Source organism: Dunckerocampus dactyliophorus, chromosome 13, assembly GCF_027744805.1.
Source record: "Dunckerocampus dactyliophorus isolate RoL2022-P2 chromosome 13, RoL_Ddac_1.1, whole genome shotgun sequence".
Taxonomy (NCBI): domain Eukaryota; kingdom Metazoa; phylum Chordata; class Actinopteri; order Syngnathiformes; family Syngnathidae; genus Dunckerocampus; species Dunckerocampus dactyliophorus.
This window is the reverse complement of record NC_072831.1, coordinates 17,337,586-17,360,332: the sequence shown is the minus strand read 5'-3', so window position 1 is coordinate 17,360,332 and position 22,747 is coordinate 17,337,586. Positions and strand designations below refer to the sequence as shown.

Sequence of the window (22,747 nt, the reverse complement as noted above, 5' to 3'; positions counted from 1 at the left end):
TATGTACTTTGGTCTTTCATGTTTTTCTACATCACAGTCCTAAATGTTAAGCTCTGTCAGTGCGCCATAGTGACCTCTCGATGTCGCTGTCGTGAGCCGAGCTGTGTAGTTGGGACACTGTTTCTTTTAGGATGCGCATGCGCAGAGGCATGTTTCTCCTAAGTTTGACCCTGTCACATTTTCTCCACGCGCAGCACACTGTGTATAAAGTGGCCACGCTTACCCAATGCAGTCTCTTTCTACAGCCATTAAACCACCGTGAGTGTCCAACTCACTGTTCTCGAAAAACTTAAAAATACATAAAAAATATAAAACATTAGAAAACCTTCATAAAAAGAAACGAAGTATTAAAATTAAGGAAATATAAGCGTTAAAAAAATAGAAAAATTGAGAGGAAAAAAAGACCGACGGTCTTTAAAAAAGAAGAAATACTTTGTTTTTTCTGGTTGACTTCATTTTTTTTTTAGTAGGAACACGTCTTCGTAGGTGAGTGGACACGGCTAGTTTGGATAAGAACCGCTTCTCCATTTCAACATTTTGATAGGAAATTCGCTTAGTTTGGCGCCTGAGATATGAACACTGCAGCGGGGAGTTATCCGATGGCTTCTCTCTACGTTGGCGACCTGCACCCAGACATAACGGAGGCCATGTTGTATGAGAAATTCAGCCCAGCTGGACCGGTGCTGTCCATTCGAGTCTGCCGGGACATGATCACCCGTCGGTCCTTGGGATACGCTTATGTCAACTTCTCCCAGCCTGCGGACGGTAAGAAGGATTTGTCATTTACGCCATTCATGCCGTCAGTCATCGTTTTAATAGCTGCCTATAACTATACATTATTTGATATCGTAATTCACAACCACTGCTGCTGCTTTTTGCTGATGACGGAAGCCATCAAAACAGGTGTCTCCAAAGTGCGGCCCAGTGGCCTTTTTTTAATGGTCCGCTGCATATTCTCGTCACAAAATTATTAATTTAGCGTTGTCAGCTATAACACAACATGGTTACTTGCCTAATATATTTTGACCTAGTTTGCATTGGTTTTAGAGTTTAATTAAGTACAATCTGACACCGTCAAATTAGAGCAACAGAAGTTTATAAAGACTTTGATCCACACAGGCATGGTCTTGTTCTTGTATATTGGCTCAGTTTTGACCGACACATGGCAAACTAGTATAAAAAAATAAAACTAAAAACTGCAAGGTAAATAGCGTAAAATGGATTAAAATAGGCAACACAAATACACTGCTATGAACAATCTAAATAAGGTGCAGCGTAACCCATGGGACCCTTCCAGCTGTTGGGAAGCTGTTTTTCAGTCTATTGCGATTTATAATAAAGATGTATGACTCCATGTGGTCCAAGGTGTGATGATGGCCCTTTAGAGACATGTCTAATATGTGTTAGGACCTAAGTTTGACAGTCAAGGCTATGGAAGAAGGATTTAGTAATGGTGTTTACGTTTGCGTGTATGGCCTTTTCACCCTCTTTGTATCAGGCTTGCACCTGTCCCAACAGGTGGACAAGAGAGACCAAAAGGCAATGAAGTGATGGCTTCCAGAAGTTTTGGTATTGCTGGTCTAAGTGTAAGACGACTCATTAATGAGATGACACCATTTGTTGTTGGAAGTGTACGTGTGGTGGTGACGGCGGCGGGCGGGCGGGAGTGCCCAAGGGAGTGATAGCTGTTGGGTAACTCCATGCAGTCCAGCCATGTTTTTTGAGTGACACTGCTGTGTTTAAAGTGCAACTTACCTACAACCACTACCTTTGACAAAGCTTGTGTCAAGTGGATTTAGTGGAATGTTTGGCCGTGTCGTGTAAGCCGTGTGTTTGAATTTTTGGGATCAAGGCTGCTGGAAGCACTCACGAGACCTGGCGTTGCTCATCCGAGCATTCTTGTTGAATGTGTCTCTCTCCATCAATGGTAGAGAATTCTCCACTCACACTCAATGCCAGCACATACCTCTCAGGACCCCTCTCTAAATATAGAACATCTCTCTGAGCTGCCGAAAACCTGCCTGCGCTTTAACGACTTCTTGGAAATGACAAGACAGAAAAGGAACAGAGGTTAATATTTCTGTTTGATTTTTGGTTTTATTGGCCAGTGTGTAATTACATGGGCTGTTAACACACAAGCACCCCCAGCTAACACAGTATTTTTCCTTTTAAAGCCAAGATTGAAGCATCAAAGGCCGCGTCTGTGATCACAAACCTCTGAGCACACTGCTTGTGAAGTACAATTGCGAGCCAAACTGCTGATGCCAGCAGACGCAAGGCAGCTCTGTTTTGTTTACCAGACACTTTTTTTTTTTTTTTTTTTTTGCAGGGCAGCCTGGCCTCTGAAAGTGTGTGTGTGTGTGACCAAACAAAAGCATGTTAGGCCTGTACAACCGCACAGACATTGGAGCCTCTCCTATCTTTGGTCTCATACTGAGTAAAAACTCGGTGAGTTGTATCATTTGAAGACGGGTGTTGAATGTAAGCAGATGTCTTCACACTACATTTTAAGGCTGCGGGTGTTATCAGAGGACCCCGTGTACTGTGCCACTGTGGGATGTGTCCAACAGCATGTGTTGAGGCAGGGGGGAGGCCCATGTGTTCCCAGCTTGCCCACTACAGCTGCCACCCCCCACAATTGTCACAGCTGCTTGTGTAGACAGCGTGTCTACCACGTGGTCCACTACAGTTTTTCTGTGTGTTGGTTATTGGACGGTGATAACGGTGGGCGAGAGTTAAGCGAAAACTCCACTTTAAAAAAAAAAAATGTGTCCATCATCCACAGTCCTTATGTGAAACATGAGTTCACGTCTTTCCCTTTTCTGTGTGTTCTAAAGGGCAGCACGGTGGCCTAGTGGTTAGCATGTTGGCCACACAGTCAGGAGATTGGGAAGATCTGGTCGGGAAGATCTGGTTCGAGTCTCCGTTGGGCATCTCTGTGTGGAGTTTGCATGTTCGCCCCGTGCGTGGGTTTTCTCCGGGTATTCCTGTTTCCTCCCACATTCCGAAAACATGCATGTTAGGTTAATCGGCGACTCTAAATTGTATGAATATAAGATGAAGGCGATAAATGGTTGTTTGTCTATATGTGCCAGTCCAGGATGTCCCCCGCCTCTCGCGGCTGGGATAGGCTCCAGCATAGCGGCATATAAGATGGATGTGTAGCACGAGGCAGCTAACAATGCACGTCATGGGACACTTATTTCAACTATACTGTAAAGCCCTCTAAAAAAGCCTCCAACAACGTTTTATTGTTTTCTATACATGCTGTGACCATACTGTAACAGGTAGGTGTAACATGCAATACTTGCACTATTTTGCCGTGTTTTGGTCATTTTAAACATTACCCGAACTTCTTTCCTGGGCACATTGATTTCAGATCTATCGATTGTTCCGTCAACAACAGCAGCATATCAAGCGCGTGTTTCTTTGCTACTACTAATCATCGCAGACTTTGTGAGAGCCACTGCCTCCAACTAATCCAGAACCTTATCATTTTGCACTTGAATATATACATAGGATGAGCCACAGCCCGTAAGAAAAGAGGGCAGTGGCGGAGCTACTGGGTGGCCACACCTGGCCACTCTCCAGCCACCCCACTGGCCATCTAGACATTTCAGGTATCAAGTTATTGCCACGCTTATGTGAGTAATGCTCTCACCTTGGCCACCCAGTGAAAAATTTCTGGCTCTGCCACTGAGAGAGAGTGAAACTTCGTAGCATATGGGGGGCAAGTGTAAATGTGGAGCTTCCCAAGCCATGCCGACAGAAATTGTTTGTTTCTGCTGCACTGAGTGGCATACAGTGTTACCATCAATGGAAAGAGGTCATGTGTGTGGCGAGGAGGACATTGCTCCAAGAGATTGCATCATCAACGAACGAATAACTGCTAGCGCTAACAAACCCTGCTGTGATTGAAACTTGTTCCACCTGCCCACAGTAAAGTGGAAAAGACACCCCAGACCAGCTGTCCATCGAGTGAGTCACCATATTGATTCTCATACATGGAGCACATAGCACATGATACCACAACACCGTCCATCTGGCAGTGTAGAAAGAAAACCTGGACTGTGGGCTAATACTTTACAGATAATTTGGTTGTCTATTTGTAGTTGTTCATTGTTTCCCAGTGGGCCCGTGAGGCGCTGCGTCACTGCGCGAAAAATAATTATTCTTCTTATTAACTGCTACAATAACAATGTCGCTGTAGCTTGGTTTATATAGAGGTCAATTATGTAAGTAAAACATTGTTGGCGTTATTTTAATTTTTTTTTTATAGTTAAAATATGTGTGTCCCGTTACCTGCATTGTTAGCTCCCACATGCTAGCTGTTTTTTAGCTGTTTTTCTCTTTAAAACGTGCAGCAAAAAGACGTGTGGTCATGTTTCACATAAGGATTGTGGATGATGGACAAAATTCTGCAAAAAGTGCAGCTTTTTATTCCCAGCCCTTGTTGACATAGTATTTGTTCTGTAGTAGTATTTGCTCTGATGTGAACATGTTAACACACAATAATAAACAAGCATTCCTATCTCTCCTGTGTGTGTCTCTACCCCAAACAGCTGAGCGAGCCTTAGACACCATGAACTTTGACGTAGTGAAAGGAAAGCCAATCAGAATCATGTGGTCCCAAAGAGATCCCTCCCTCAGGAAGTCCGGAGTGGGCAATGTCTTCATCAAGAACCTTGACAAGTCCATTGATAACAAAGCCCTATATGACACATTCTCTGCCTTTGGAAACATCCTCTCCTGCAAGGTATTGTTAACACAAATAAATATATAAAAAGATACAGCCTGAATCAACAAGCATGTTGATGCACATAAAATGTTTAAAATTGAATTCTGTTGGGATCCAATACAAGAGCTGTGTCTAATATTCTGACTTTACCAAAAATAATAATGCTCAGTTTGCAGTGACAGTAAGACGTACTAGTTTACAAAACTTTTATTGTAGTGTAGTAATGGTATGGAGCTGCACTACATGTAGCTAACCAAACTATGAGAAGCACCTCTGCTTTTGATGCAATACATGTCTACACCACTGTAAGCTACAACCACAGTAATAAACATTTGGTGTGTCACGATATGCTCAGCGCACGAGACGAGACGACATACGATTTTTGGGTTCACAAGAACGAGACTATATTAAAGAAAACTACACTGGAAATGATAGGACTGGACAAACACTTTTGTATAACTGAGTCACAAAACAATGCAGGTACATTGTGAAGTGTTTTATAATGTTACATGCATGACCAAAGCATGATGCTTTTAACTGCTGAACTTTTTTTTCCACAAATTGAAACAAACAAAAAGTTATATAAGTGAAAATAATGACAGCAGTTGTAGCTGTTACTGCTAATCTTTTTTGTGGAAGTGTACTTATGTAAAGACATGTAAAGTAGATTAGTTTAATGTTTACTCTAATAGAACTACAGTTCCCATGATGCTTAGAGGTACCAGGAAGTAGGGAATTTTCTAAATAGATGCTACTATCACATGTTTTGCTAAGTTTTATGCAGCGATCGTGTTTTGATGTTACAACTATTGAGTAAGTTAGATCAAATGTAGAATTACTACAGCTTCTGCTTGGACATGGAGGAAGCTCCGATGGGGAAAAAGAAACAGCTACACATCACGAGTGAGTAATACTGGGAACATCGAGGTAGGTTGGATTGCAAGGTGTATAGTGTGCATAAGGGACTTAATGTGCAGTTCCAATCCAGCCTCCTGCATTGCCACTTCCGTATTACGTGTATTATCATTCACAGTAGCGATGCCATAGTTCTGCCTTTAGACTTCTGGCTAACCTGTTCCCGCGAGACAGCTTTTCTCTTAACGAAAAGTATTGTCATGTTTTAATCTCTCTATATCTAGTGACACCTCTAATAAGCATATAGTAACTCTGTCATGTCAATCTAATGAAAGTTTTTTGCCTCGCAACCAATGCCAGACTGAGAGAAATAACTTGAGGAACCCCCCCTCTTACCCAGATCTGTACTGCGTTATTTGTGTGACTAGGCTAGGGATTTTGATGTAGCGCTTATGCCCAATCTTATCAGACTGGCTAGACTAATGAAGTTTATGATGCGTGTATTCTCTGTCGAAGACCCACTCTGACTATACTTGTATAAACTCCACTATATTATATTTTTATTTTTTATAAATAACAGAGGGTATTTCCATATATGCACTCTTAACGTCTTGTCCTCCAGGTTGTTTGTGATGAAAATGGCTCCAAGGGCTACGCCTTTGTCCACTTTGAGACCCAGGATGCTGCTGACCGAGCCATTGAGAAGATGAACGGCATGCTACTGAATGACCGCAAGGTGTGAGTGTCTCATCATTGTATTACTGTTCATTTTGTCCCCCACAAAAGAAACATTGAAATGCTGCACTTGTGGTGATACTGTAATGTCAGCCCCGAGTCTTATTTGCCAACCTCAACTTTTCTGTTCTGCACTTGTCGAGTAATTGACATTTTTTTCAGTTCGTGACTGAATAATGCAACTAATAAGACCCTCTTCCGCTTTTGTCAGTGTGAAGATAACCACTGAACTGATGAAATAACCAACTAAAACGCTTGTCTATTTCCCAGAAACATTTCCTGCAGTTCATGCACTCTCTGGTCACCCGTCTAAGCGTGTTTGTGTGTGTGACCGGGCTTGTGTGTGTTAGTGCTGGATCGAATACAGGAATGCAATGCTGGATGGCACAATGGGAGAGGTCGTCATGCAAGGTATATAGATAAGAACATTTGGTCCTCCTCAGCTTTCCTTTTGTACTGTGCAACACTGTGCCTCCATCCTTCTCCATCCACTTCCTTATTCTCATTCTCCTCATTTCAGACCAAGGTGGTGCTAATGGTTGTCACTGTGGCGTGTCAAGCATGCGAATATATCTGCTTGCCTATGGTGATATTAACAGAAAATAATGTGTATTTTTTTCATTGTTTGCCCCAGCAGCGGTGATGAAATCTAGCTGTGTTTTGTGAAAGGCAAATCTTATCTAGCTAGTGTGGACAATGTGGATCTTCAACAGAGAGAAAGTGTTGAATCCTGGTTGGATTTCCCAGATCAAACAAGGGCTGTTTTAAAAGAGTGTGTGTATTTGCTCTTTCTCCATCATCAGGTTTGTGGGTCGCTTCAAATCTCGCAAGGAGCGGGAGGCTGAGCTTGGTGCCAAAGCGAAGGAGTTCACCAATGTCTACATCAAGAACTTTGGGGACGACATGGATGATGATCGTCTTAAGGAGCTTTTTGACAAATACGGTAAGTTGTGTTACTTGGCCCAAACCAGAAGAGGGTGCTGTTTATTCAGTCTCAGCTAGTTTGCTGGCTAAAGAAGTGGATAAAGGCTCCATTTCTACCAGCTAATGGACCTGGACCTTGCTTACGGTCCAGTAATGTGTCTTGATTATGCCAGGGACGTTTCTAGCTTTGTGGGGTCCTAAGCAAGATGCTGTTTGGGGGCCCCTAGTTTGTCAATATACCATGAAGAAGATTGCTCACCCTTAAATGGTCCACTAAGATGCCACAATCTTATCTAACGCTTCATGAGCAAAATGGCTCGCAGAACCAATACAAATCAGGTCTACACATCAGACAATAGTAAATTTGCGGTACAAGTATATCAACTTTATTTGATCAAAATGTCAAATGCATTTTTATATGAATCACACAAGCTGAATAAGCACAGCTAACCATACAAAACTTAAGAAAAAAATTAATGCAAAGCTAGACAGAGCAACCAAACACACAAAATCGAAGATAACCCAACAAATTAACTGTATTTGTATTAAAAGGGAAAATTAAGATGACTAAACTCCTTGTTTGATCCCACAAGCATGCCTGAATTTAGCACTCTGTCTTCGTAGTGCACTTGAACGCATTGTCCAAGTCAGACACTGCTCCACCACGCACTCAGAAAGGGTTAGTGTGGACACAAACCAGGACATCTCAGATCACAATAGGACAAAGCATATAAGAGATGTAATAAGCGCACAAGTGAGTGCTAGATAAAGACAGGACAGGACAGGGGATATTTTTCCCCCATCCTCCTCCACAATAGTACTGCAGCTGCGAGGTAATATACCTTTTATAAACCTTTTCTTTTCTGCAGTGGGAGTTTCTTCTCTGGAGTTCAGCATCTTTTAGGTCCCTCCATCTTTGTTCATCTTACAAAGATAATGTACACAACTTTAAAACGCTGTATAATAGTCTTAGATAATGGTGGACATGTGAATTAGCAGTTACATCTTTCTTTTATTCATCTCACAAATATGCTCTATAAAATTTGTGTGAAAAAAACTACAATCTTCTTGACGAGCCCTGACAGCGTGGCACTAAAGTGTAGTGTTATATTGTTTTACATAGTCATGGCTTACCATGGTGTAAAAAAAACAGTTTCTTTCACTGTTTCTCTACTGCAGCCGAGTAAGTGAGAGACAGAGCGGCACCTCACTGATCTGTCTATGTGCGAGGGGTTAGGGGCCAGGTACCCGGGCAAGGAGCAGCACAAAGGGATACACAGGAATGGGGCGACAGATTTAGCGTGGCATTTCGTGCCAATGTGCACCATTTTCGGTCACAAATTGTGTGGCAAGTGCGTAACTTATGCATAAGAAGAACGCAAACTAGTCGTCACACTTTCAGGCGTACCATCTTAATGACATGCATTGAGGCGAATTGCGGGACAAAATTTGTGCAAGTGTCAAGGTAGCTTAAGAAACGGCTCTGGATTATGCTGAGGTCAGGGTTCTCAAGTTCTTCTCCACCAAACACATCCAATTATGTTTTATATAGATGTATAGCGATATAGCTGTATTGATTGATTGATTGATTTATTCTTTTACATACTTATTTCTTCACTGTACACACCACCTTCGTTTTGTTTCTGTAGGCAAAACACTTAGCGTGAAGGTGATGATGGACCCTACAGGCAAATCCAGAGGCTTTGGATTTGTCAGTTATGAGAAGCATGAGGACGCTAACAAGGTATTTTCTGTATTATGCAAATGTGTCAATCATCTGTCATCATTCTGTTCCCGCTGATGATAATAACTTCATCTTCAGGCTGTAGAGGACATGAATGGCACAGAACTCAACGGCAAGACTGTGTTTGTGGGACGAGCTCAGAAAAAAATGGAACGACAGGCGGAGCTGAAGCGCAAGTTTGAGCTGCTAAAACAGGAAAGGATCAGCCGCTATCAGGTCTGCAGGACTCATTAATACAACAAGTGATTCAGTTCATGTTCTATATAAACCGCTCTGCTTGTGATCATGTCTTTTGTTTTAGGGTGTTAATCTTTACATCAAGAATCTAGATGACACCATAGATGATGAAAAACTACGTAAAGAATTCTCTCCTTTCGGGTCCATTACAAGTGCCAAGGTGAGGGATTGTAAAATATGATAGAAGAGACTTCACTTCTCTGCAGCTGTGGTAATAGTTAACCCCTCTGTCTTGTCAGGTGATGCTGGAGGAGGGTCGCTCCAAGGGCTTTGGCTTTGTTTGCTTTTCTTCCCCAGAGGAGGCCACCAAGGCCGTGACTGAGATGAACGGACGCATTGTTGGCTCCAAACCACTCTATGTGGCCCTCGCTCAGCGCAAAGAGGAGCGCAAAGCCCATCTCACCAACCAGTACATGCAACGTATCGCTGGAATGAGGGCCATGCCAGCCAACGCCATCATTAATCAGTTCCAGCCAACTAGTGGCTACTTCATGCCAGCTGTGCCACAGGTATGAGTGCTGAAGCCAAAATATAATGAATGTTTCTGTTTACAGTATACGTATCCCTCTCAGGGACACATGGGTTTAAAGTTGTTCATCTACTGCAGGGTTCACCAACCCGTCGAACGCGAACCACCAGTCGCTTTGGGACTTTGCCGGTCGATCGTCAGAAAATTTTAAAACAAATGTAGAATTACATCAGTGCCCTCCTCTCCCGAGAGTGACCAATATGCACGCACTTTGACCACTGAACACGCCCGTACGCCTTGCTGCTCTCCTGCTGCTCTGTATAACATAACTACAAAACGGAACTAAAATACCTGAGCTGCCCGGTCAGAATTTGAGCTATTATTTGCTATTATTTTCAGCAGAGAGACTTTGATTCTCTGCCCTTATTTTAAATTGCAGACTGACACACTTAGCAACAAGATGAACAAGTGGGACATAAAAAAGGGTTGTGTGATTATTGGACTTAATTAATGAAATGATCCTATTTTACAGTTGTCATTTTACTGCAAGATTTTCTTTGTTTTTCTCATCAGGCCCAGAATAGAACAACATATTATGCGCCCAATCAACTGGCCCAAATGCGACCCAACCCCAGGTGGCAACAACAAGGTGGTAGAGGTCAAGGTGTGCATGCAGCAACATAGAGCTTTATCTTTTTAAGTGTACTGTACTCAACCTTGTTAGGTAAAGATTTTTCTATTCAAATCGAATTGTTGGTTTTTGTGCTTCTCTCATTTCTAGGTGGTTTCCAAGGGATGCCCAGCTCGCTCCGTCAGCCAGGTCCTCGTGCCAACCTGAGGCACATGTCTCCAAGCAGCACACAGGGCCCGCGAGGTGGGTTCTGTCAGATCCTGGAATTATTATATGAGTACATGTATGAACTTAATCATGGCTGATGATGGTGAGCAAGATTTTCATTATCGAACTTTTTTTTCTCTCTATTTGGTGGGAAAGGTGCTGGCCAGGGCATCGCTGCTCGCCCATCAATGGGGGTACCAGGTCCCCGTGCCATGCCGCCTTACAAATATGCCACTGGTGTGCGCAACCCTAATCCTCAGGTGGTGCAACCTATTGCATTGCAGCAGGTGTGATCAAAATGACAATCAATGTATCTTTGTTTATTGTTATTGTATGTCAACAATATGTGAGAATATCTTTCCTTGTAGACTCAGCCAGCTGTGCATGTTCAAGGCCAGGAGCCGCTCACAGCTTCCATGCTGGCTTCTGCACCACCACAGGAGCAAAAGCAGATGCTAGGTACAGTCACTAGCCTCAGTGAAATACCTATCCAGTATATTGTTTCCATATTAAGTGTTGATCTCCTTTGTCATTTTATTGTTCCATACAGGGGAACGTCTGTTCCCGCTGATCCAGGCCATGCATGCCAACCTTGCAGGAAAGATCACAGGCATGCTGCTCGAGATCGACAACTCAGAATTGCTGCATATGCTGGAGTCTCATGAATCATTGCGTTCAAAGGTGCGTCATTTCCTGTTTCCCCACTGTTGTTTTTTTCATTTCTTTTTTTTTTTTTTTTTTGGAACGCTGTGGTGTATCATTGTTTTGTCCTGTGCAGGTGGAAGAAGCTGTTGCAGTGCTGCAGGCCCACCAAGCAAAGAAGGATGCCACTCAGAAAGTGGGCAACATGGCTAATACTGGTGCTGCTGCCACATCTTGAATACTGAATTCAAACTGGTATGATAGAACGCAATATGTGCTCATTAACACAGACTTTATAAAGTACATCACAAAATATCAAAAGTATTCTGTCACTGTGTATTCCAGGCTGGATGGCTCATCAAGATCTGGAAAGACATGCAACACTGACACCAAGAAAGTTTTGCACAGTTGTGCAAAAATAAATGGATAAAAAGAGGAAAAAAAATATTTTAAAACATACTTGAATATTTCAGGAGAAAGTGAATGGTAATTATTTTCTAACTAATAAACTGCGTATCAAACACTATGCAGACCTCAAGGAAAATGACTCTTCTATTTCTTTGCTTGAAAATGTAATGTTTAATTTGAAATGACGGATTCCTGTAGCCCTTTGGGTTTGTAGCATTCTCAATAAAGAAATGATATCAACGAAAACAGTCATACATTGTGTTCTTATTCACAGGTACTTTGTAAATGTATGAATGTTCAAATGTATTACTGTAATGGGAAATCATAGAACATTGTTGTGTTAAGTCCAGACATTTCTAAGATGATTTGTTCATTTGTAACATGTACTCACCTTCATTTTAGCACTGTGCATTAGTTATTAGTACAAAACAGACTTCCATAACTGCAGTGTTTGTACGTGGAGAAAGAAATATTTGAAACAATATTAAACCGTCCTATGGCTTACTAAAGCTGTTCGTAACAAATGAGGCATGCATTGAATAGAAGGTTGTATTTTCGGTTAAACCGACGGAGGGATGTTCCACCGAACGATATGTTAATGATGATTGTGTAACAGATTTTTACACGCGACGTCTCGGTGTAGGTGAAGTACTCGGCTTTAGTAGCTAGATGACGCTCGTGAGCAAGCAGAACCAAGAGGCGGGCTGTAATTCCACTCCACCAATCAGAGCGCGGGTTAAAGTTGAAAGGTCATTTAAACATGGCGGCAAGCAAACGAGTGTTGTATGTTGGTGAGTTGTTTTGTTGGATATACAGCGACAAAAAGTGAGCGGTTGTGTCGTGTATCGAATATGCCAAAATCTAGCCGATCTGAATGAGCCGGCTGAACTGGAAAAAGTGTTCTGAACTTCGCGCAGTTAAAATGCGTCTGCGGATTTGTGACAAATGTAGTCATTGAGAGCGATAACGTGTTTCATACACACAAAGCCTGTCTTGAATGCTGGTCTACCGTTCTGACTCTCACGTCGTTAATTCTTTGACTTTAGGTGGGTTGGCAGAGGAAGTGGACGAGAAAGTGTTGCATGCTGCTTTTATCCCGTTTGGAGACATCACAGACATTCAAATACCACTCGACTATGAGACAGGTAGAGTCGACAGTCTATGAGTTTGTTGACATTATAATTGCAATTTCCTATTAACGTTGTGGCATTTGCTCAATTTTCAGAAAAGCACAGAGGGTTTGCATTTGTTGAATTTGAGTTGGCAGAGGTATGTCAGACTGCTCTAACTTTATCATGTTTTTCAAATATCACTGACCTCATTTTAAGTGCTTCATTTAACTCAAGCATATTTATAAATGGAAGACATTTGATGAATGGAGACATTGTTTGTCATGAAGATTTCTACCGTTAACAGAAACATAAAGTCTTATATTTATTTCACTAACAGATGTTTGACGACGTTATGCTACGGTGGCCGACAGGGGCAATTTCAAAATGCTCCAAACAAAGAAATTATCCAAAACCAAAAACACACACATGCCGTAAAACGAAATGCAACACGAAAACGCTGCAATCACATAAGCACTGCAAGATCCATAACATATACATAAGAGAAATGCACACGTGGTGTCATATGTCTCATTCGAATGCTATCATTAGTTAAGTATGTGGAGTAATAGTCCCTCACCCTATCGCGATTTTTCAAAATTATTAAATGATTGCTGTTTTGTGGTTGACTATAGGCTTATTAGTCCCTCTGTTGCATCTGTTTAAAGGGATGGTTCGTATTTTCTGACATGAAGTTGTATGACATCACCCTCAGCATTGTAGTCCAATAACAGTGACTTATCCCCCACTTGGTCTCCTAAGTCCAGTTCTGGTCAGATTTCTGTGACGAAGAAGACATAGTTGCTGGGGACAATTAATTCAAGAGTTTGGCTTTTCAAAACAATATGCGTTCAAAAGATGAATACATTTGCATCACAAAAATGCCTTCTCAAAAAAATCAGATCTCACAAAACGCTCAGCATTATATTTGTCTCTCGCCGTTTCCCTGCGCATTGTCGCCTGGGCATTCTTGTATATGTGATGAAGACGCTCGCATCTACGTACTCCGCGACGGCGCGCCACGGCCATCTTGTTTACATATATGTTCCACAGCAACTAAGCGGAACTACGTTCTTCATCACAGAAATCTGACCAGAACTGGGCTTAGGAGACCAAGTGGGGGGGTAAGTCGCTGTTAATGGACTGCAATGCTGATGGGGATGTCATGCAACTTCATGTCAAAAAATCCGAACTATTCCTTTAATGGTGTTTTTGGTTTTGGATCATTTCTGAGTTTGGGGTGTATGGATGTTGCTGTGCATTTGCCCCTATATGCCACTGTATTATGCATCGTGTAGCTTCCCTGAAAATATTTTTTGTACTTTTGTAGGATGCTGCAGCGGCTATTGATAACATGGTAAGTTGGACTGTAGATATCTGTGAAGAATGAATAGGTCAGCATGCGCTGCTTCTGTGTTGAAGTTCTCTTGTTCCTCACCTGTGTCAGAATGAGTCTGAGCTTTTTGGACGGACTGTACGCGTCAACATCGCCAAGCCAATGAGAATCAAAGAGGGATCCTCTCGACCAGGTGACTGGGGAAAGCCCGATTTAAAAGATGGCTTTTTGTGGAATGAGATTGAGGTTCTTTGAGTCATTCAGATTTTGAATCTTTTTTTTTTTTTTTCCCATCCTCAGTGTGGTCAGATGATGACTGGCTGAAGAAGTTCTCAGGAAAAACTGTAGAAGAAGCTGAGGGGGAGGCTGCGGGAGAAACACCCAACACTGCTGCACAAGAGGTGGTGTGGCTTCTCTAATCATGTTTTTTTTTTTAATTGTGCAACATCAGGTTAGATTTATGGATGCCCTCATCAGGGCTTTATGCTGCCCATTCCGATACCGATCATCCATGAGTGAGATCAGCCAATACCGATCACATGGACTAACTAGATTTTTCAATTTATTTATTGCTATCGGCCAGGGCCGCCGATATACAATTCCAAGGGCCCCTGGCACATACAGTAGGTAATTACAAAAAATATTGTTTTTTGTGAAACAATTTTTGTACGACGCAAAGCTTAATTGAATTTGATGCATGTTTTAGTAATACAAATACATGGGAAATAAATTGTTCAATAATTATTTTTTTAGTTCAAGACACCAAAATTAACAGAATAAAATAATACAAATAAATATATATTTATTAAATAGAAATCGGTCCTGCTTAACATGAAACAGAATCAATTCAGTGCCCAGGTTACAGGGATGTCCAACTTTCATCACTTTTTATTTATGTTTTATTTATGACTGGCAACATTTAAATTGTACACTACATCTTTATGCTATTTTGTGCTAATTTGTCATCATGCAAAGGTATAAAGTCTGAATTCAACAGTTACAATCAAAAAACTACTAACAGCTGAAACAAATAATTTTTCACCCTTTTGTGTGCTACTCAAAATAACCTGGCGAGAGGGGAGACCCCTGTGATAGTATCACCATAATAAGGCTGGACACACTGTGTTTTACAGTATGTTCATTAAACAACCACACACAAATAGTGTTCTGAGGACAAGACATAATTAGTATAATGACAACATCCATCCATTCATCCATTTTCTATACCGCTTCTCCTCATTCGGGTCGCGGGGGCATGCTGGAGCCTATCTCAGCTGACTTCGGGCAACAGGCGGGGTACACCCTGGACTGGTCGCCAGCCAATCGCAGAGCACATATAGACAAACAACCATTCACACTCACATTCATATAATGACAACAAAATGACAAATGACAACAAAAGAGCAATAGTTCAGTGACACTTGAAAAAGTTAGTACTTACCCCATGAATGTGATATCCACTTCCCTGTGGGACAAAAACACGCATTGAACTAACCACATTGCTTGTTTGTTTTAAAAACAAAACGTCACTGTCGTTTGGAGTAGCCTGTGTCAAGCTGTCAAACTGAGTCCATTGAGGTTTTACAGACTAGTGTTGATTCTCGCGGCAATACGGGACACAGTGCGGTCCTTGTCGGCTCAATGCGGAGGTTGCCAACCTTACGTGACACGGCACACATGTAGTGTTTGCTGCCGCACGCCAATTGTTTTTTGTGATCGGCTTTGAAAGGCATTTATCGGCATATGGCAATCATGTGATTGTTAAGGAAATCGGCCGATACCATTCGGTGGCCAATCGATTTGGAGCATCCCTAGTTGGATGACACAGAGTACGCTGTCGTGACATGGGTGCGATTTTCTTGTTTCTGCAGGCTGAGCCCCCTGCTAAAAAGGGCAGAGTTAATCCACAGGTCTACATGGACATCAAGATCGGCAACAAGCCTGCAGGGAGACTTCGCTTCCTCCTTCGGGCGGACATTGTTCCCATGACAGCAGGTGTGTATGCTGCTCTGCACGGGGCTTTCACGCAGCACTTAGATGTCATAGATATAGCATGGAACCTCTAAACTTGAATGTCCCAAAAGTTGTATGATTTTCAGAAACATTCTGTCACCTCAGTGAGTATCTAAATAATTAGCTCCAAAAGTGTGTTTTGTGTCAATGATGGCAAAGAAGAGGGTTAAACCAAAGAGGTGCATGTTTCTGTCCTGGCTGCTAAGTGAAATATGGTTACGCCAACAACACACACCTGACCTGACCCCATCACTGCTTCCCCTTTCCCTAAAAATAAGTAATGCATCCACCAAGTTGGGCTGGTCTTTAGGTAAATGGTCTGTTATTTGTTAAATACATCTTCTGTCCAGGCTGCTCAGTAACAATATGCTTAATTCCACAACTGATCAACAATAATAAGTAAAAGGAAAAGAACAGAATGTGTACCACAAAGTGAGCTGAGTTCAGTCTTTGTTTTTATATAACTTGCACCCTCTTTAAAACCGTTATTGAAACATTGCCTGTACAGTTAATAAGTGTTTTATGATGATTACAGATGCCAGTATATTGTAATTTCAAATGGGAAAAATGGTTTCAGAAACAAATTGGAGGATGACCAGTGTCCCAGAATATACAGTATTGTGTTGAGGTTTCGCTTGTGTATCCACTCTAAGGACATCGGCCAGTTAGTCACACTCTCAAATACTATGGTTGCCAATATCACAAATATTATTAATGCAAACTGCAATGGTTGATTTATTTTTCAGAAAATTTCCGCTGCTTATGCACCCATGAAAAAGGTTTTGGCTACAAAGGGAGTAGCTTTCATCGCATCATCCCACAGTTCATGTGCCAAGGAGGTGACTTCACCAACCACAACGGCACTGGCGGCAAGTCCATTTACGGTCGGAAGTTTGATGATGAAAACTTTATCCTCAAACACACTGCTCCAGGTGAAGAGCTCCCCTTGCAATGTGCAGTCTAGAAGTTGTCTGCTGGAAGCTTGGTGATTTATATTCACTAGCATGATGCTAAAACCTGCCTCTGGTGATCGCAGGGCAGCTCTCCATGGCCAACTCTGGATCAAACACCAACGGCTCCCAGTTCTTCATCACCAATGACAAAACAGACTGGCTGGACGGCAAACATGTGGTGTTTGGGGAACTGGTGGAGGGGATGGATGTGCTTCGAGCGATGGAGGTGAAGATTGCATGACTTTTGAAATTTTTAAAACTATTACTTGGGAACACCCAATGCTACATTATTACTGTAATAATTGTCATTCAAAGTTGAAGAAAAAAAAGCATAGCAACATCAATCTGAATTTCGGGGGCATTCTTTTTCTTGCTGATTTTTTTTCTTGTCATTTTTATTGCTTAGGCTCAAGGATCAAAAGATGGCAAGACAAAGCAGAAAGTGATCATCTCGGACTGTGGAGAGCTTGTATAAATGCTATACAACTTTGTGTGTTTTGCATGCATTTTATGTGCGTATGTCTCGAGTGTGTTCAACATCTTTCTTTTACTTCACTTTCACTTTGAAACCAAATCTTTTGCAATGTAAATAATTTCGGTAAACACTTTTTTAAAATAAAGAAACTGCAACATTTGGACTCGGAGACAGTGCCGCGATTCAAGTAATTGGGTAGGCACAAACCACTAACATGAGCTATATCCTCAGGCAACCACAGTTTAATTTATTTTAATTTCTTTGTCATTGGTACAGACGCACGTCCAGACTACAAATAGTGACACTATGAAGCTTTGGCTTGCTAGCAGGCACACCTTAAACACAATTACTCTGATTCTCTGTTACTATGCGGAATATATGAGGCACAATCAATGCACTCCCCAGATTTAGCGTAAACTACGGTGTTTCCCATATATTTATTTGTGGCTGCCCGCCACTAATAAACTTGGACCGAGGGCAGATCCGTGGCCGAGCGCTGCTAGGGCACAAGCTGAGACCTGATCAACCTCAGCTGGGTCGCACGAGCAAGGGTGTCTGATGTTTGAAAGAGCCGAAACACCCGATGGCCTCATGTAACATCACTGATGGTGTGCCCTAGTTTTGCACCTGAAGATGAATCACTACAACAAATAAAATTAAAAAGAAAAACTTAAATTTTGATATGAACAACTCATAAGACAAAGTGTTGTCTTTAAATATATACAAAAAAGAAAAACTTAAATTTTGATATGAACAACTCATAAGACAAAGTGTTGTCTTTAAATATATACTGTATAACCACTTTACTAAATGTAAAATATAACATACTTTGTTTTTTTCTGCTCTATTACATAGATCTGATCTATAACATATTTTTGTTAAGATTTCAACATTTGCCATAAAAAGTGCATCTTCAAATTGAACAGATCGATGACGTGTGAAAATGCCTTTTTATACCAAAGTCAGCCACTAGGTGGCGCAATTACACTAGTGGTGCTTTTATCGACTTGTGTAAAGGAATGGAACGTGTCGTGGGATACATTGACGGTGGCCATCCATTTTGTAGTTCTTACACTTTTATTCCTGTACTGTATGTTTCAATAGTTGCATGGACACGTCTGTGGAGGAAAAACCCAATCTTCGATTGGGCGAGTAGTGTTCCAAAGCATACCGGTGAGAACTTTCTGGTAAAGCTTAACGTAGTCATTTAGATGTAAATTTCGCGGCATGATTGCTTGAGGACACCTGTGCAGGTCGCAAGTTGCAAAGACACGGCAGACACACACAGCTCCACCCTCCACTCGTCTGTCCTGTTGACAACCCCACTCACATTCTCTTCGGTGAGTTCATCGGAGTGCTGATACACCTACAACACCGTAAGTACTCGAAAAGTCTTTTAATGCTACAAACGATACGGCGGTTGTGTTGTTTTTGTCGATTTTTAAAACATTCTACTCTTCATGTTAAGCACTGATGTTGAAAAGTTTGTCATGGCTTTTGATGTGGCAGCGACGACTTGACTGTGGTTCCGTGAACGCAACAGGGATGGCATGGAAATACTGTAGAAGGAAACGATTTGCCTTAAAATCGGCAAACAAATCAACTGTTTAAATTAGTCGTTTTGACCTGTTTTACACGAGACTCGGTTTTTATTTCACTTGGGTTGTTACATTTGTCTACAAACTTAGACAAAAACATACACTGTACTGTATTGCCAAAACACAGATACGGTACAAATTCATGAAGTACAGTATATTACAAATTCCCTTTGCCGACAATTTGCATCAGTAAAGTATTTCTTGTTACTGTGACAATCACTGAGCTGAAAAAAATTCTTTTGCGAACCGAACGGTTGGCTGATGTTCCTCTGTGCTCTTTTATTTCAGTATTTTCAGTGTTCATCAGCAGGAAGACAAAGAAGCAAGTGATAGTCGTTCAACATGAACTGGGCTTTCCTCCAGGGCCTCCTCAGCGGGGTGAACAAGTACTCCACCGCCTTTGGGCGCGTGTGGCTCTCCATTGTGTTCGTCTTCAGGGTGATGGTGTTCGTGGTGGCGGCTGAGAAAGTGTGGGGCGACGAACAGAAGGACTTCAAATGCAACACGGCTCAACCGGGTTGTCACAACGTGTGCTACGACCACTTCTTCCCCGTTTCCCATGTGAGGCTGTGGGCCCTGCAGCTCATTTTTGTCACCTGCCCCTCGTTCCTGGTGGTGATGCACGTAGCTTACAGGGAGGACCGGGAGCGGAAAAACCGCCTCAAGTACGGCGAAAACTGCCGTCGCCTCTACGAGAACACCGGCAAGAAGCGCGGGGGCCTGTGGTGGACGTACGTCCTCACCTTGGTCTTTAAAGTCGGTGTGGACACCACTTTTGTCTACCTTCTGTACCATATATACGAGGGCTATGACTTCCCCTTACTCATCAAGTGCGAACAGAAGCCGTGTCCCAACAAGGTGGACTGCTTCATCGCCAGGCCCACCGAGAAGAGAATCTTCACCATCTTCATGGTGGTCACCAGCATGTTGTGCATCTTCCTTTCCATTTTGGAGATCATCTACCTGGTGGGAAAACGCTGCCGTGAGTGGTTCACCCCCAACCATCACTCTCACCACATCGTCACCACCAGCGGAAGCAACTTGATGGAGTCCAATGCTCTGAACTCTGTCTCAGAAAAGAACACCCCCCGAACCCCTGCCCCTGCCTACAGTGTAGCTATATCTTGAGATCATGAGCCACCCCCGCCCCCTCTTTTTCAAACAAAGACTTAAACAAGACAGGGACTTTCTTATAGACTTAAGGACATGATCTGTACGCCTCCATCTTGCCTCTCTATGGCGCTCGGCTAGGAGGCAAAGAAAAGGCAAGTTTGTGCAGTGCAGTGTTGATATCATTACATGAGTCAGCCCATGGTTTGGACACGCTCTCAAACACGCACACACACACACACACACACACGGGTTCTGTGGAAGATTTTCCTCTCTGATGGTTGCCAAGCCTCTAAATGTTTCCGTTCAAGCTGTACTATGTTTCCTCAAATCGTACATACTCAAAACGGTCAAAAGTTTTGGGACACAATTCTTACTCAACTAACTAGGGATGGAATTTTTTTTGGGTGGGGCTGGTAGTATCATGGTACAAGCTCCTCCTCCCAAGTCCAGATAAATGGAAGCGTCGCACCAGGAAGAACATCCGGCATTAAAACGACGCCACTCAAATCATGTGAGTGACGTTTATAAAGGGATAGGAGAATCTCGCCGTGAATGTTCCGAACTCCTGTTTCCATGCCGGCGTTATATTGAGCAGGTTAATGCTGCCTGCGAAGGAGTTGCGCCACAGAGAGCGACCTAACTTCATAGCTGATGTCACATGTCTCAGCAGCGCCTCTGCTGGGTGCAGCCAAGCAGTGCACTCCGTTGCTTCAAGATGCCTTTACTTAGCAATGATCAATTCTACACTGTCCAAATTGATAAAGATCAATTATGTGATGGCGTGAACTCAACCCCATCAAACCATTTTGGGATTATAAGTATTCCCAGAATAGTGTGTATTTTTCTTCCATTTTTACTTCCTGTTTATGTCATGGCCGTGTGTTCCAATACTTGTGTCCACTGTGTGTGTGTTTATTTGCTGACTTTGTTTACATATTTTTTTTGTAATTTATCACCATTTTGGTATGAAACTTTTACACTGTTAAGATGTATATTTTTCATTAAATACACTTGATTTACACTTCTTGAGCTTGTATTGCTTGTGGAGAGCTCCATCTTTGTACGCCGCCATGTTGCTAGGAGCAACACCCTGGTTTGTGTTGTGTTGATTGGTACTTTGAGGAGGAAAAGAGGGAGGAGCCTCCCTGCTCCTTGCTTTGATTCATCCCCAATGACGTGCACGGCCCACCCACGGCAGGAATTCAGTGCTCATGCTGCCTCGCTATAGATGATTCTTTTATTTGCACTGGGAACTTTGTTCAGGCTGAGAATAAAAGAAAAGGTTATGTGACAATAAACCACGCTGATATGAACGTGTTTGTCTGGAGAAGAACTTCATATGTTCTACTTTAGGTTCTAGAAGTACTCTTATTGTGTACAAATGCATTAGATAGATACTTTATTAGTCTGTAAGACAAATTCACGTTTCAAGCAGCTCTCCAAAAGTCATAATAAACAAGGCAAGATAAAAGAAAAATAAGAAAACAAGAATAAATAAATAATACAGAACGGTTCACTTCCAATTTGTAATGCAATAATACATAATAATAATAATACATAATCATTATTATTTATGATAAGGTAATAAGTCCCGTCCTGTGTGTGTTTTTCTCCCTCCCCCTTTGTTGTGTTGAAAAGCCGCATGGCGTGGGGGAGGAATGATCTGCTCAGTCTTTCGGTTGAGCAGGGCAGTGATAGTAATCTGCCACTGAAGCTAATCTTCTGTTGTCAGATGGTGCTGGGCATTGGATGACACTGGTTGTCCGTGATGGAAAGGAGCCTCCTCAGTGTCCTTTGCTCTGCCACACATGTCAGGCTGTCCACCTCACCAGTTTCCAGGCGTGTGGCGTCCCTCTTCTTGAGGCTGCTCCACCGGCACAAGACTGCATACAGGAGGGCGCCATCTTCCACAGTCTGGTACAAGTTCTGTAGCAGCCTCTTGCATACGTTGAAGGACGCCCAGTTTGTTAACAATACATGAAGAAACAATATCGGCAATGCAATAATACGAACAACAAACAAAAAAACACACAGATATGTTTGAAAATAAACATTAAAAAAGAACTGAAAAATACTGATCTCATCAAGGTAATATCAATTTGATACTGATACTGCCTTCAGAGTGCTATCAGTATAAGGATCAATTCGCCCACGCCTACTTTATGGGTTATGTCTCAGCTTCTGTCCATCCTGGGTAGCGATGGAAAACTTCATTCTTTTCACTGACTCAAGTTCTTATGAGTCGCTCACGGAAGTAAATCGGGTATTCGATTCATTCATCAGAGGGCATGAGCAGAAACTCGTACATACGAACACGTTTGGCAGCTGAGCTGTAGATGCTCGGCGACAAACCGTGAGTCGGTGAAACTCGAGTCTTCATCGAGTCTTTTTGACGAAAGGAGAGATGATTTGAGGCGAGGACCAGAGCTGTTTTCAATCGGGATGACACGTTTATTTATACCAAAGCAGTTAAGTAACAGTTGCACAATTCATGACATGTTACCTGGTTTACATTTTTTACTTAGCCAGCGGTAGCAGGAGTGAGCAATTGAACGAGTTA

At 42.3% G+C, this 22,747-nt stretch overlaps 3 protein-coding genes across 5 annotated transcripts; all 3 read left to right on the top strand.

Annotated features, from left to right (window-relative positions):
* Positions 1 to 198: 198 nt before the first annotated feature.
* On the top strand, positions 199 to 11,829 carry pabpc4 (poly(A) binding protein, cytoplasmic 4 (inducible form)). 3 transcript variants are annotated; one of them, XM_054797526.1, is made up of 16 exons: positions 199 to 486; positions 558 to 765; positions 4,563 to 4,756; positions 6,216 to 6,331; positions 7,132 to 7,271; positions 8,902 to 8,996; positions 9,075 to 9,212; positions 9,298 to 9,393; positions 9,473 to 9,742; positions 10,276 to 10,366; positions 10,484 to 10,576; positions 10,697 to 10,827; positions 10,909 to 10,999; positions 11,091 to 11,221; positions 11,319 to 11,437; positions 11,528 to 11,829. In XM_054797526.1, the coding sequence occupies exons 2-15, from the start codon at positions 573 to 575 to the stop codon at positions 11,418 to 11,420; spliced, it is 1,881 nt and encodes a 626-aa protein (XP_054653501.1). In that variant the 5' UTR covers positions 199 to 486; positions 558 to 572; the 3' UTR covers positions 11,421 to 11,437; positions 11,528 to 11,829. The 3 variants fall into 3 exon arrangements, with proteins under 3 accessions (XP_054653501.1, XP_054653500.1, XP_054653499.1); XM_054797525.1 differs by having other exon boundaries at positions 545 to 765; XM_054797524.1 differs by having other exon boundaries at positions 199 to 765.
* Positions 11,830 to 12,313: 484 nt separating this feature from the next.
* ppie (peptidylprolyl isomerase E (cyclophilin E)) lies at positions 12,314 to 18,204 on the top strand. Its single transcript, XM_054797195.1, has 10 exons — positions 12,314 to 12,381; positions 12,637 to 12,735; positions 12,816 to 12,859; positions 14,030 to 14,056; positions 14,147 to 14,228; positions 14,336 to 14,436; positions 15,907 to 16,030; positions 16,795 to 16,980; positions 17,085 to 17,227; positions 17,408 to 18,204. Exons 1-10 carry the CDS (start codon positions 12,351 to 12,353, stop codon positions 17,474 to 17,476), a joined length of 906 nt encoding a protein of 301 aa, XP_054653170.1. The 5' UTR covers positions 12,314 to 12,350; the 3' UTR covers positions 17,477 to 18,204.
* A 225-nt stretch (positions 18,205 to 18,429) lies between these two features.
* Positions 18,430 to 21,427, top strand: gjb10 (gap junction protein beta 10). The gene is made up of 2 exons (XM_054797196.1): positions 18,430 to 18,852; positions 19,363 to 21,427. Exon 2 carries the CDS (start codon positions 19,417 to 19,419, stop codon positions 20,200 to 20,202), a length of 786 nt encoding a protein of 261 aa, XP_054653171.1. The 5' UTR covers positions 18,430 to 18,852; positions 19,363 to 19,416; the 3' UTR covers positions 20,203 to 21,427.
* The last annotated feature ends 1,320 nt before the right edge of the window (positions 21,428 to 22,747 follow it).

Excerpts from the sequence above, each read along its gene's own strand:
- pabpc4 (XM_054797526.1), top strand. The coding sequence starts at position 573 with ATGAACACTGCAGCGGGGAGTTATCCGATGGCTTCTCTCTACGTTGGC. Across the intron at positions 4,757-6,215 it reads GAAACATCCTCTCCTGCAAG|GTTGTTTGTGATGAAAATGG; the intron begins GTATTGTTAACA and ends CTTGTCCTCCAG. Across the intron at positions 6,332-7,131 it reads CTACTGAATGACCGCAAGGT|GTTTGTGGGTCGCTTCAAAT; the intron begins GTGAGTGTCTCA and ends CTCCATCATCAG.
- gjb10 (XM_054797196.1), top strand. The coding sequence starts at position 19,417 with ATGAACTGGGCTTTCCTCCAGGGCCTCCTCAGCGGGGTGAACAAGTAC.
- ppie (XM_054797195.1), top strand. The coding sequence starts at position 12,351 with ATGGCGGCAAGCAAACGAGTGTTGTATGTTG. Across the intron at positions 12,860-14,029 it reads TTGAATTTGAGTTGGCAGAG|GATGCTGCAGCGGCTATTGA; the intron begins GTATGTCAGACT and ends GTACTTTTGTAG. Across the intron at positions 17,228-17,407 it reads ATGTGCTTCGAGCGATGGAG|GCTCAAGGATCAAAAGATGG; the intron begins GTGAAGATTGCA and ends TTTATTGCTTAG.